The following is a 14,382-nucleotide window of genomic DNA, read 5'->3' as shown; positions in this document are numbered from 1 at the left end:
AAGGGGATTAGTGAAACCAGATGGGTTTTTAGGACAATCTGGTAGTTCCATGGCCACCATTACTGATACTAGTTTTTTAAAAATTCCAGACTTTATTTAATTAATTGAATTTAAATTCCCCAGCTGCCCTGGTAGGATTGTGAACTCATAGAGTCCTGATTAATAGTCCAGTAACATAACTACTATGCTACCGTACCTGTAGGTAGACCGGCCCTTTAAAGTCCAGTTGGGGTGAGCGGTGGGTGGATATTCCACCTGACTCCACCCCACGCCATTAGTGGAAAGGAGGTGGAGGAAGGAATGTGTAAGCAAATATGTGAAATAAGTAAAGGACATAGAATAATAATCATGGGAGACTTTAACTACCCCCCAAATAAACTGGCAAGTATAGATAAGTAAAAGGGGACAGGGAATGGAGTTTTTACAATGTGTGCAGGACTCCTTTCTTACCCAGTATGTAAAAAGCCCAGCAAGAGAGGAAGCACTGCTGGATCTAATAATGGGAAATTAATCAGAACAGATAAGAAAAGTAAGTGTAGGGGAACATCTAGGCAACAGCGATGACGACATAATAAGGTTTAAGATAAAGATTGAAAAGGACATAAGTAAGACAAAGACCAAAGTAATAAATTGGAAAAAAGCTTATTTTTAGGGGATGAGAATGGAACTAGGGAAAACAAACTGGAAAAATTTACTGACAAACAAAGAAATAGAACAGCAGTGGGAAATATTTAAAATGGTGATCAATAGAGTCCAGGGGAAATATATCCCACTAAAAAGCAAGAACAAACTAGCCAATAATGACACACCATGGATGAATAAAGAAATAAGAGCAAAATTGAAACTAAAGAAAAAGGCATACACTAAGTACATAGACAAAAAAGGAAAGGTTGACAAAAGGGAATACAAAAAGGTTAGAAAAGAAGTCAAAAAAACAATTAGGAAAGCAAAGAGAAACTACAAAATTAAATTATCAAGGACTACAAAAAGAAATAGTAAAGTATTCGTCAGACACATAAATAACAAAAGAAAAATCAGAATAGGGTTAGGACCACTAAGGGATAAACACGATTAACTCACAGGTAATAACAGCGAAAAGGCAGAAATATTAAATAATTACTTTGCCTCAGTTTTTCCAGGGAGACGAACATGGTAGGCATGACATTAGACGAAGAGATCAAAAAAGATATAAAGGCATTTAAGATAGAAAGAGGGGAGATAATTGATAAAATAATTAAACTTAGAGAGGATAAAACCCCTGGTCTGGATGGATTGCATCCGCACATATTAAAAGAAGTTAGGGAAGAAATAGCAGAGGCGCTATTACATATATATAAAAATACATTAGACAAGGGAATACCAGAAGACTCGTGGACAGCTAATGTGATTCCTATATTTTAAAAAGGAGATAATACAAGTCCAGGGAAATATAGACCAATTAGCTTAATATTGGTGGTAGGAAAGATAATGGAATCCTTACTCAAAGATGTAATAGAAAAACATGTAGAAAATATAATAAGGAATAGTCAGCACAGATTTCAAAAGGGAAAGGCATGCTTGAATTCTTTGAAGAAGTAACAGAAAGGGTAGACAAAGGTAATGTAGTAGATGTAATATATTTGGACTTTCAAAAAACCTTTGATAAGGTACCACATAGTGGACTCATGACTAAGGTCAGAGCATGTGGAGTCAGGGGACAAGTAGCAGAATGGATAGCAAGCTGGCTACAAAACAGCAAACAGAGAGTAGGGGTTAAACGTAGTTACTCAGACTGGCAAAAGGTGGGAAGTGGTGTTCCACAAGGATCGGTGCTGGGACCACTGTTGTTCACCATTTACATAAATGATTTGGACTCAGGAATCGGAAGTACAATTTCAAAATTTGTGGACGTCACCAAATGGTATGTATAGTTAATACTGAGGAGGACTGCGACAAAATACAGGAAGACATTAATAAACTTGCAGAATGGGTGTGTAATTGGCAAATTAATTTCAATATGGATAAGTGTGAGGTGGTACATTTTGGTAGGAAGAATAAGGAGGCCACATACTCCTGGAAAATAAGAGTCTAAATGGGGTAGAGGAGCAGAGGGATCGGGGGTACAGATACACATCACTAAAAGTAGTGATGAAGGTTAATAAGGCCATAAAAAAAGCAAACCAAGGACTGGGGTTCATTTCTAGAGGGATAGAATTGAAAAGCAGGAAAGTTATGTTAAACTTGTATAGAACCTTGGTTAGACCACACTGTGAACAGTTCTGGTCTCCATATTATAAAAAAGTATATAGAGGCAGTGGAGGAGCTGTGAAAATAGTTTACAAGGATGATACCAGAACTGAGAGGTTATATTTATCAGGAAAGACTGAACAAGCTGGGGATCTTTTCTCAAAAATAGAGAAGACTGAGGGGTGACCTGATAGATTATGAAAGGGTGGATGTAGAGATGATGTTTCCACTTGTGGGGGAGACCAGAACTAGGGGCCATAAATATAAGATAGTCACTAGTAAATCTAATAGGGAATTCATGAGAAACTTTTTTACCCAGAGTGCTTAGAATGTGGAACTTGCTACCACAGGGAGTAGTTGAGGCGACTAGCGTGGATGCACTTAAGGGGAAGCTAGATAAATACATGAGGGAAAAAGGAATAGAAGGATATGTTGATTCAATTAGACGAAGAAGGGTGGGAGGAGGCTTGTGTGGAACATAAACACTAGCATGGACCTGTTGGGCCGACTAGCCTGTTTCTGTGCTGTACATTCTATGTAATTCTATGTTATATGTCAGAGGGAGTACCCGGGCTTCCCTCGGAAAATCCTTCCTTTATGTTCAGGAAAGGCCTCAGTGGAAGAAACACCAGTTGAGACTTGGTATGAGACTTTATGAGGCTTTCTGAAGACCCTTAATCTTTGTAGAATGGCTGTAGTGGAAGCCAAAGACTTGGGAACTCAGGGGACTTCAGGCGGAGCAGCAAAGCATCACTGCACCTTCAAAGAATGGTTTGGGGCAGACCAGGCCGGGCACCAGTGATGCATCCTTGCAGGTGCCTGTGGCCCACTCTAGATATATAAATGATCGCACCCCCAGGATTTGAGACGGGGTCTCTGGCTTGAGGCAATAGCTGGCGAGAGTTCCACTCTGCCGGACACGCTGGTGGAGCAGGACCCAGGAATTTCCAGGCCGTGGTCTTTAGTCTTGGAGGCAATCTGAATCCATGGATGATCTGAGATTACATAGGAACCCTAATCTGACCAAGTAGTAGTAGTCTACATGATTTTATGCCTTTTGGGCCAGAGAGAAGATAGCAAGCAGGCCATGTGATCTGCAGTGAGAAATATACCCCAGCTAGAGGTTGATTGTTAAATCTGGCCACTCTTACCCATACATGGCACATATAAGGTACTGACCATCTTATGCAAGCCACCATTTCGCTATGAACACATTGCAAATGATCCAGCACAAACGCAGGCGTTCCAGTTGACTCCACCCAGCTCAGCTGATCCCCATGTCTCACTGTTCCTAAGAACCTTTTTTACCTGCACTAACCGACACTCTGAGGACTGGTATTGAAATGTAAAACGACTGGTGGAAACGGCGTATGGGACCATTCAGTCTCACTTTTACCCCTCGAATGTGTTTGTAGTTTACCAACGCATGGCGCGCTATCTGCCAGGGTGACACCATTGCCAACAGTGACATTTCAGGGAGAGAGAGGGGGAAAAAAACACCGAAAGGCAGATTGCAAATGGATTAAAATGGTTTATTCTTACAATAAAAACAATGAGCTGATGGCATCAGGTTTGGTAGTGTTGGTGGAACCTTTAACTCTCCCTCTAGCGTGGATGCATTTAAAGGGAAGCTAGGTAAACACATGAGGGAGAAAGGAATAAAAGGATATGTTGACGGGGTTAGATGAAGTAGGGTGGGAGGAGGCTGCTGGAGCATAAACACCAGCAAAGATCAGTTGGGCCGAATGGTCTGTTTCTGTGCTGTAAATTCTTAAGTAATTCTATGTAACCGAGAGCTGGCCGTTCGGACGGTGATCGCTCTGGTGCCAGGGGATGCTGCATTCTGTATTTTCAGTGGCACTGACAGCTGAGCCATCCTGCCTTGATCGGCAGCAACACACAATGTGAGAGCAGACACCCTGACTTAGATGAGCAAGAGGTCGCTCTGTGCCCAATTTAACCCGGAAAGCACCGATCTGTCCACAACAAGTGACAAGCGCCGGAAAGTTTGTTCTTTGCTCCTCAGGAAGGATGAACAAGAGCTACTCGTCCCGCTCTCTGCGTGCTGAGATCGGCCAGGGGTCACTCTGCGGGGATCAGGCTGGCAGCAGAGGAGGGGCTGTGCCCGGCCAGCGGCAGGTGGCCGGAGCCGGGGCCGGGGCCGGCAGCGGCTCGGAGGAGTGCACGGTGTTTTCGGCCGTGCCCCGGTCGCGCTCCCTGCGGGCGGTCTGTGTGCTCAACGAGACGGCCAAGCCGCACAGCACCGAGTGGGGGGCGCTGCAGTGCCTGAGGCGAGCCTGCCGGAGCCAGGACACCGATCTGCTCACCCTGCCTTTCGGCAAGCTCGACTTCGGGGAAACCCCGGTCCTCGACTCCTTTTACAATGCCGGTTAGTGGAAACAGTGCATTACTTTAAAAAATAAATAGCCATCGGTGCAAGTATATAACTTTAAAACAATTAACAGCCATCGGTGCAAGTATATAACTTTAAAACAATTAACAGCCATCGGTGCAAGTATATAACTTTAAAACAATTGTAAACAATTTTACAACACCAAGTTATAGTCCAGCAATTTTATTTTAAATTCACAAGCTTTCGGAGATTTTCTCCTTCCTCAGGCAAATGTTTCAAGAGCTCCTTGAAGCCTACGCATGTATAAATGCGTAGGCTTCAAGGAGCTCTTGAAACATTTGCCTGAGGAAGGAGAAAATCTCCGAAAGCTTGTGAATTTAAAATAAAATTGCTGGACTATAACTTGGTGTTGTAAAATTGTTTACAATTGTCAACCCCAGTCCATCACCGGCATCTCCACATCTTTAAAACAATTAACAGCCATCGGTGCAAGTATATAACTTTAAAACAATTAACAGCCATCGGTGCAAGTATATAACTTTAAAACAATTAACAGCCATCGGTGCAAGTGTAAAACTTTAAAAAACTTAACAGCCACCGGTGCAAGTATATAACTTTAAAATTTAACAGCCATCGGTGCAAGTATATAACTTTAAAATTTAACAGCCATCGGTGCAAGTATATAACTTTTAAAAAGTAGTTATCAACCTTTCCACTGAAAAACCATCGGAGACAGTGCATTACTTTAAAATAGTATTTGTTATTAGTCTTTTCACTGAAAAACCACCATTATAAATGCATTGCGTTTTTAAATAAAGTAGCTGTTATTAACCCTTTTAATAAATAGCCATCAGTGCAATGTCCAAAGCTGCAGTATGAAATAGTGAAGCAAGTACGATTGCCCCGATTCTAGGAGGTCTTTGCTGTTTTATAGCATTCTGCTCTCTGAATCAGAAGGTTGTAGGTTCAAGCCCCACTACAGACTCAAGTATCTATCTAGACTCACACTTTAGTGCAGTACTGAGAGGTGCGTCCTTTGACAATTGGCTGCCAGGTTTGTCTTTCTAACAACAGTGAGTGCACTTCAAAAGATTTTGTGAAGTAGGACAGGTGTTGAATAAAAACACATTTATTAGCCTTACATTGAATTGTCCTTGAAGTGCTGAATGCATAATCTAAAGAAAAGAACTTACATTTATACAGTACCTTTCACAACCTCAGGAGGTCCCAAAGTGCTCCATGGTCAATGAAGTACTTCTAAGTATATTACTATTGTAATGTAGGAAAACATAGCAGCCAATATGCACAGAGCAAGGTCCCACAAGTTGCAATGAGATAACGCCTAGATAATCTGCTTTGGTTGCATTTTAAATGTTGGCCAGGACACTGGGTGAACTTCCCTGCTCTTCTTCAAATAGTACCATGGGATCTTTTCTATCCACGTGAGAGGGCAAATGGGGCCTCAGTTTAACATCTCATCTGAAAGACAACATTATGAAAGTTCTTCAGTACTGCAATAGAGGTCAATTGAGATTATGTATTCTAGTCCATGAGTGGGCCTGTGATCTCACAACCTTCTGACTTAGAGGTAAGAGTGTTACCTTTGAGCCAAGGCTGACACCTTTCAATGCTGTGCAATGTAGCTGAATTTTGTTTATGCAACAGACTAGCGGCAGAAATGTGTTCAACCGTGAAGCATCAGTGACAATAAGAGAGAGAGCTACTGATGTTTGGACTAGTCTCTTCAACCTGTTAAAATTTCACATTCAAGAAGAGTGTGTGGGATACAAGGTTAGAGGGACCATACTTGGGAGAGGGTGAAAAACAGCAACAACAAAGTGTTTACTAAGAAAGCTGGGTATTAACACCATCATATTTTACTGCTAGTGACTGACAGACAAATATTGCAATTCCTAGCACCTGAAGCCATCACAGCATATTTTTCTTTGTACTCACTGCAAAAGGCAATTTCCATAGGCAATCTTGCACCTTCTATCAATTGAATACCAACCTTATGCATCAAGTGACTGGGACTGGCACTCCTAATGGTTAACAATGCACCCCTGCATTGCTGGAACGCACACCAGCAATAGTATGGTTTGTCCACCATACACTCTTGAATTCTCCACATGCTGACAGACACATAGTTCAGGCTAAGATTACTTGTCAAATTTATGGCAAGGCTTAGCTTTACACAGAAGTAAAATAAATCAGACAAAATAGTGATATAGGTCTAGGTTTTCACCTTCAGCATCTGGATGTAGAGCTTCTCCCATTGGGAGTACTTATTGGAAACTCTGAACCCCCCCCCCTCCAAATTTTCTGGCCATCAGCTCCCATGCTACTGCAGATTGGCCTCTAGACTGGTCCAGATATGCTTCCAGACTGCTTCAGATGGGCTTGTAGGCCACGCGTAGTTCCCAGCCCAGTCGCAAGTGCTAGCTCCCACTGAAGAGAATGGTGCTGGTTTGGTTTACAGGCCCCCTTCCCACAACTGATGCTACTGGAATGACTTTGGAAGGAAGGAGCCCCAAAATGAAGGGTTCCTGTTGAGTGGCAAATTTGAAGATATTTTTGGAAGCTAACAAATATATGTTGCCATATTTTCTTTAGATGTACATTGAACAACAAGTGCACAGAATTCAATATCTGTTTGTGTATATCACACTTCAGCTGAACACTGAGCTTAGTGTTCTCTGTGAAAACCAGATGTATTTTGCATTAACTTATTGTCAGAGAAAATGTATCTTACTTTACTTATTGGGGTAGAAATTGCTCGGAGTGGCACACCAACACACCCTGCCGCTCCAAAGGTTTATACTACTCCACGAACTTACCGCGATCTTTTTATAGAATCATAGAAATTTATGACATTGAAGGAGGTCATTCGGCCCATCGTGTCTATGCCGGCTGAAAAAGAGCTATCCAGCCTAATCCCACTTTCCAGCTCTTGATCCGTAGCCTTGTAGGTCATGGCACTACATGTGCATGTCCAAGTTCTCTTTAAATGTAATGAGGGTTTCTGCCTCTATCACCCTTTCAGGCAGTGAGTTCCAGACCCCCACCAACCTCTGGGTGAAAACATTTCTCCTCAATTCTCCTCTAATCCATCGTTGGCCACTTCCTCTAATAGTAAAAGGACAGAGCCCAGGGTCAATTCAAGCGAAGCTAGGACCCTGGGAGAAGTGAGAGGATGGAGCTCTCCCCTCAACCAATCAGATCGCAGCATTTTTAACAGCTGCATTCACTGTCTCTGCAGGCTTGGAGCATTAAACCAGGAAGTGAAAGGTACAACATTAAATTCAATGTAAAAACAGTTGTAGACAGCAAAAAAAAAGAGGGTAAGAAATAATTAAATTAAATAAAAATTCTAATTAAATATTAGAATCAATACTGAGAGATAGGATAAACTGTCACTTGGAAAGGCATGGTTTAATCAGGGATAGTCAGCATGGATTTATTCAGGGAAGGTCATGCCTTACAAATCTGATTGAATTCTTTGGGGAAGTGACAAGGAGGATTGATGAGGGTAGTGCAGTGGATGTTGTCTACATGGATTTTAGTAAGGAATTTGACAAGGTCCCACATGGCAGACTGGTCAGAAAGGTAAAAGCCCATGGGATACAGGGAAATGTGACGAATTGGATCCAAAATTGGCCTAGTAACAGGAAACAAAGGGTAAAAGTCGACGGATGTCTTTGTGAATGGAAATCCATTTCCAGTGGTGTGCCACAGGGCTCAGTGTTGGGTCCCTTGCTGTTTGTGGTATATATTAATGATTTGGACTTGAATGTAGGGGGCATGATTGGCAAATTTGCAGACAACATCAAAATTGGCCGTGTAGTTGATAGTGAAGAGGATAGCTGTAGACTCCAAGAAGATATCAATGGGTTGGTGGAATGGGCGGAAAAGTGGCAAATGAAGTTCAACCCGGAGAAGTGTGAGGTAATGCACTTAGGGAGGGCAAACAGTAAAAGGGAATACGCAGTAAACGGGAATATATTGAGAGGGGTAGAGGAAGTGAGAGACCTTGGAGTGCATGTGCACAGGTCCCTGAAGGTGGCAGTACAGGTAGATAAGGTTGTGAAGAAGGCATATGGAATGCTCTCCATTATTAGTCGAGGTATAGAATACAAAAGCAGGGACGTAATGATGGAAATGTATAAAACGCTGGTAAGGCCACAGCTGGAGTATTGTGCGCAGTTCTGGTCACCACATTAAAAGAAGGACGTAATTGCTCTGGAGAGAGTGCAGAGAAGATTTACAGGAATGTTGTCAGGGCTTGAAAATTGCAGCTAGGAGGAGAGATTGGATAGGCTGGGGTTGTTTTCCTTGGAGCAGAGGAGGCTGAGGGGAGACTTGATTGAGGTGTACAAAATTATGAGGGGCCCAGATAGAGTAGACAGGAAGTACCTGTTTCCCCTAGCAGAGAGTGCAAGAACTAGAGGACATAGATTTAAGATGATTGGCGGAAGGATTAGAGGGGACATGAGGAAAAACTTTTTTATCCAGAGGGTGGTGGGTGTATGGAATTCGCTGCCCGAATTGGTGGTAGAGGCAGGGACCCTCAACTCTTTTAAAAAGTACCTGGACCTGCATCTAACGTGCTGTAAACTGCAGGGCTACGGACCGGGTGCTGAAAGGTGGGATTAGATCGGGCACCTGGTTGTTCTTCGAGCCGGCGCGGACACGATGGGCTGAATGACCCCCTTCTCTGCTGTATCTTTTCTATGGTTCTAAAAGAGACAAGGAAAAGTAAGAAAACATTTTTTTAATTTTCAAAAAAAATCTTTTTAACGACCAAAAACTATTAAAATAGGAAGTAATGAGACTCCACATTTTTGAAAGTTAATTTTTAGTTGTTTGGCAGTCATTAAGACTTACCACGGTGTTAAGACTTAGTTTAGACCTGTATTTTTAAGTGTACCTGTTTGATGGCGTAATTAGTTACTTGCCAGCTGGGCAGATGATTGGCGGAAGGATTAGAGGGGACATGAGTAAAATCTTTTTTACCCAGAGGTGGTGGGTGTATGGAATTCGCTGCCCGAATTGGTGGTAGAGGCAGGGACCCTCAACTCTTTTAAAAAGTACCTAGACCTGCACCTAAATTGCTGTAAGCTGCAGGGCTACGGACCGGGTGCTGGAAGGTGGGATTAGACCTGGCACCTGGTTGTTCTTTTTCAGCGATTTCTCTGATTGCAGCGTGCGATGACCATTTAATTAGAAGCTGTCATGTCGCCGACGAACCACTGGGAGCAAGTTCCGGATTTCCGCGTTTCACTGAGCATGTGCAAACGCCGGAACTTACTTCTCCATTTCAGCACTAACAACGGAGAGCGTTGTTGAGCTCACCATTATTTCAGGAGTGAATTCTGCTCCATTATGGTAAAAATTGGTGGGCTAAATAGGACAGTGGGGAGGATTTAAACTAGTAAGGCAGGAGGTATGGATAACCAAGCATAAATAAAGGAAGTTAATGACATCCATAGTAGAAAGATCAACTAAGACAGGGAATTTTTTGAGGGATAAGGGAATATGTTTTGAGACAAGTGCAAGGAGTATTAGATATCAGTTAGTGGAGTTAGAGGTATATGCAACCAGTGAGGATATGGATATTATTGATATCAACATGGCTGATGCAAAGGATGGCCAAGAGTGTGCAGGTTGCATTATTGATAAGGAATGAAAAGCAGCTATAGAAAGGATGGATGTCACAGAAGTAGAAGAAAATGTCAAAAGAATAACAACAATAACTTGCCTTTATCCAGCTCCTTTAACGTCGTAAGACGTCTCAAGGTGCTACACAGGAGCGATTATCAAACAAAATTTGACACCGAGCCACTTAAAGAGATATTAGGACAGGTGACCAAAAGCTTGGTCAAAGAGGTAGTTTTAAAGGAGAGTCTTAATGGAGGAGAGAGAGGTAGAGAGACGGAGATGTTTAGGGCGGGAATTCCAGAGCTTAGGGCCTGGGCAGCTGAAGGCACGGCCTCCAATGGTGGAGCAATGAAAACCGGGGATGCGCAAGAAGCAAGAATTGGAGAAGCGCAGAGATCGCGGAGGATTGTAGGGCTGGAGAAGGTTACAGAGATAGGGAGGGACGAGGCCATGGAGGGATTTGAAAACAAGGATGAGAATTTTAAAATCGAGATGTTGCCGGACCAGGAGCCAATGTAGGTCAGCGAGCACAGGGGTGATGGGTGAACGGGACTTGATGCGAGTTAGGATACGGGCAGCAGAGTTTTGGATGAGTTTAAGTTTACGGAGGGTGCACAGTTGGAGGCTGGACAGGAGAGCATTGGAATAGTCGAGTCTGTATAGTTGAGAATATGATAAAGGCAGCAAATTATTCATTAATAAACTGCTATAGACCACCAGCACAAGGTGAGCAGACAGACAGAGCTGTTCTGGCAGATAAAGAGGGCTGCAAGTCATACTAATGTGCTAATCATGGGGATTTCAACATCAAGGAAAATAGATGAGGGAAACCCAAAAGAGAAGGATGAAAATACAAAATTCCCTGAGGTGGCGAAGGATAATTTCCTCACAAAACATGCGAGTTTGTCTGTGAGAACAGCTAGGAAGTAAAAAGATCATCTTCAGAGAGACTTGGACCAATTGTGCAGATTCTATCAAGTGGGGAATGCCATATGCTGCAAGGACACCTGCAGCTATCCTGCAACGCAGGAATGCCATGGACCTTGATAGTCAAGGCCAATGCTGCCCTCAACTTTTCTTGCCTCTATCTAGACCAGCATAGGGTTCACATACAACATCAGCCATCATGCTGCCCACACATGTATCAAACAAGTGACTAATGCATTGGTCAGAATGCCCGCACTTCAAGCAAAATTAAGCCAGTTTTTCCGAGGAATTTTCCGGTCCAAGTATACTGGAAGCACAAGAGCTGCTGGGACAGATCATGTTAGAGTGATATGGGAATGATGGAAATAAAGGACAGGATTGTGGCTGAAAGCCTTTAACTTTGTAGGGTCTCTGTTCCTCAGTTGCTAACTGGAGCGTAGAGAGATTCAATAAAATCTGTTTAATGGGTTTTGAAGTGGCTGATATGCACCAAGAGACCAATGGCTGCAGATAACCTTTGCATTGTTTCCTACAATTAGGGATCTGTTTTCTTATCTTCAATTTGTTTGCATGGTTCATTATAGCTCTTGGTGGTTTATACATTAGAAAAATTGCACTGTGGAGGCTAGCTGCTGCCTGCTGGTTCCTCTTACATTGCATCATCAAAGAGTTTTTATCAATTTTTTTCTTTAGGTACAAATGCAGAACAAGCATTGAAAGCTTTCCTGGTCTATCTCTTTTGTTGTTGTTTCTTAAGTTTTTTTTGCATTCTGCTTCACTTCTTTCCCAATATTTCACCCCCATCTCATCGATTATCAGTACACATTGATTGTGTCTGTTTGATGTCTTCTTCATATGTTGTTCAGATGTCAAAGCAAATGGCCTATGACAGTGAACTGGCTACAGATGTAATCTAAAGAATGTATTGCACAAGGCAAAAGAGCAAACTGATCTCAGACTGTGTGTGTGTGTGTGTGTGTGTGTGTGCATGTCTACGCACTCGGTGTGCATACGCTGATTTTCACATACTTGCCAACTTACAAAACTCATAAAGTAATGTGCCACTTAAATTTGTAGATGATACCAAATTAGGAGAGGCAGTGGAATTGAAGGAGTCAGCTCAACAATTACTGAAAGAATTGTGTAAAATACATATGTGAGCAGAACAATGACAGATGAAATTTAATACTGACAAGTGTTGCACATAAGAAGCATGCACTCCATGAATGATGTTAAAATAGCCAATGATGAAGTTGAAAGAGATCCAAGAGCTTTAGCACACTCGATGTCCGACCAATGCAGAGCAGCAATCAACAAACCCAATAGAGTGTTGAACTACATAACCATTAAGAGTTAAGTCAGAAAAAGTCACGATCAAACCGCACACTGCTCCGCTCAGACTGCACCATAACTACTGTGTCCAGTTTGGTTGCCGAGACACAAAGCAGACATTAACACAGACCAATGACCAGAACCTGAAATCCTCTTGGTCTATATGGCTTAGTATCATACTGTTATTGAGCTACAAGTTTAAATGCTTTTAACTAGTGACTGAGATGACAGTGTTTTGGATACTTTTTTTGTTTGATCAAGTGACTTTATAAAAAAATCTAACTAAGTTTCTGTGGTAGTTTCAGAAAATATTGTTACTACCCCTATCTGCTAAGCATTCTAATCAATATATTACCTAATAGCTATTGCCTTTACTTTGTTCTTCTGGATAAGGTCATGAGGAGTATCATAGCTGAACCTAATACCATCTACACACAAGGAGTTTCACACATAACAGGGATCACTACATAGTGATCAGGATGTGTGGGTAGGAACCCAAATGTTTTGTGCGGCCTAATTGTATCTACAAAAGTCCCACTAATTCTCAGGACCTCTTATTCTATTTTGAAAAAGTTGATCCCACCCAGGGTAGCAGCAGGCATGCAATTAGCTTCAGTTAAAAAAGAGGGGAAAAAGCAGCCAGGGTTCCAATGCCTGATCACTATCTAATGATCAGATTGGTGTTCCCCAGGGTTCGGTACTAGGACCACTGCTTTTCTTGATATATATTAATGACTTGGACTTGGGTGTACAAGGCACAATTTCAAAATTTGTAGATGACACAAAACTTGGAAGGGTAGTAAACAGTGAGGAGGATAGTGATAGACTTCAAGAGGATATAGACAGGCTGGTGGCATGGGGAGACACGTGGCAGATGAAATTTAACGCAGAAAAATGCGAAGTGATACATTTCGGTTGAAAGTATGAGGAGAGGCAATATAAACTAGAGGGCACAACTCTAAAAGGGGTAAAGGAACAGAGAGATCTGAGGGTATATATGCACAATTCGTTGAAGGTGGCAGGTCAGGTTGAGAAAGCGATTAAAAAAGCAAACGGGATCCTGGGCTTTCTAAATGGAGGCATAGAGTACAAAAGTATGGAAGTCATGATGAACCTTTATAAAACATTGGTTCGGCCATAACTGGAGTATTGTGTCCAGTTCTGGACATTGCACTTCAGGAAAGATGTGAAGGCCTTAGAGAGGGTGCAGAAGAGATTTACTAGAATGAATCCAGGGATGAGTGACTTCAGTTACGTGCATAGACTGGAGAAACTGGAGTTGTTCTCCTTAGAGCAGAGAAGGTTGAGAGGAGATTTGATAGAGGTATTCAAAATCATGAAGGGTCTGAACAGAGTAGTTAGAGAGAAACTATTCCTATTGGCAGAAGGGTCAAGAACCAAAGGATATAGGTTTAAGGTGATTGGCAAAAGAACCAAAGGTGACATGAGGAAAAACCTTTTTACACAGTGAGTGGTTAGGATCTGGAATGCACTGCCCGAGGGGGTGGTGGAAGCAGATTCAATCATGGCCTTCAAAAGGGAACTGGATAAGTACTTGAAAGGAAAAGAATTACAGGGCTATGGGGAAAGGGCAGGGGAGTGGGGCTAGCTGGATTGCTCTTGCATTGAGCTGGCGCGGACTCGATGGGCTGAATGGCCTCCTTCCCTGCTGTAACCTTTCTATGATTTTATGATTCTATGATTCTATGATAATGACCTCCCCCTTGGAAGCTACCTCTGTAAATATGTCAGAGAGGATTGAAAGTGAATGTGATAACTCCCATATCTTTTGTTCTTATGTTCTGTAAATGTCTTTAGATACAATCCTGAAATTCAGGCTTGCCCCAAAGGCTATGATTATAGAACACAGGGACAAGAGTAGGCCA

At 42.3% G+C, this 14,382-nt stretch overlaps 1 protein-coding gene across 1 annotated transcript in view; it reads left to right on the top strand.

Annotated features, from left to right (window-relative positions):
- Positions 1-4,103: 4,103 nt before the first annotated feature.
- The window catches only part of map3k15 (mitogen-activated protein kinase kinase kinase 15), a 160,093-nt gene continuing 149,814 nt past the window's right edge, over positions 4,104-14,382 (top strand). Inside the window, exon 1 of the mRNA XM_067992682.1 lies at positions 4,104-4,615. Within this exon, the coding sequence (XP_067848783.1) occupies positions 4,258-4,615 (358 nt within the window). The 5' untranslated portion in view covers positions 4,104-4,257. The remainder of the gene's footprint in view (positions 4,616-14,382) is intronic.

Source organism: Heptranchias perlo, chromosome 11 (assembly GCF_035084215.1).
Source record: "Heptranchias perlo isolate sHepPer1 chromosome 11, sHepPer1.hap1, whole genome shotgun sequence".
NCBI lineage: Eukaryota > Metazoa > Chordata > Chondrichthyes > Hexanchiformes > Hexanchidae > Heptranchias > Heptranchias perlo.
The sequence above is the reverse complement of the archived record's forward strand: the minus strand, read 5'-3'. Positions and strand labels throughout refer to the sequence as shown.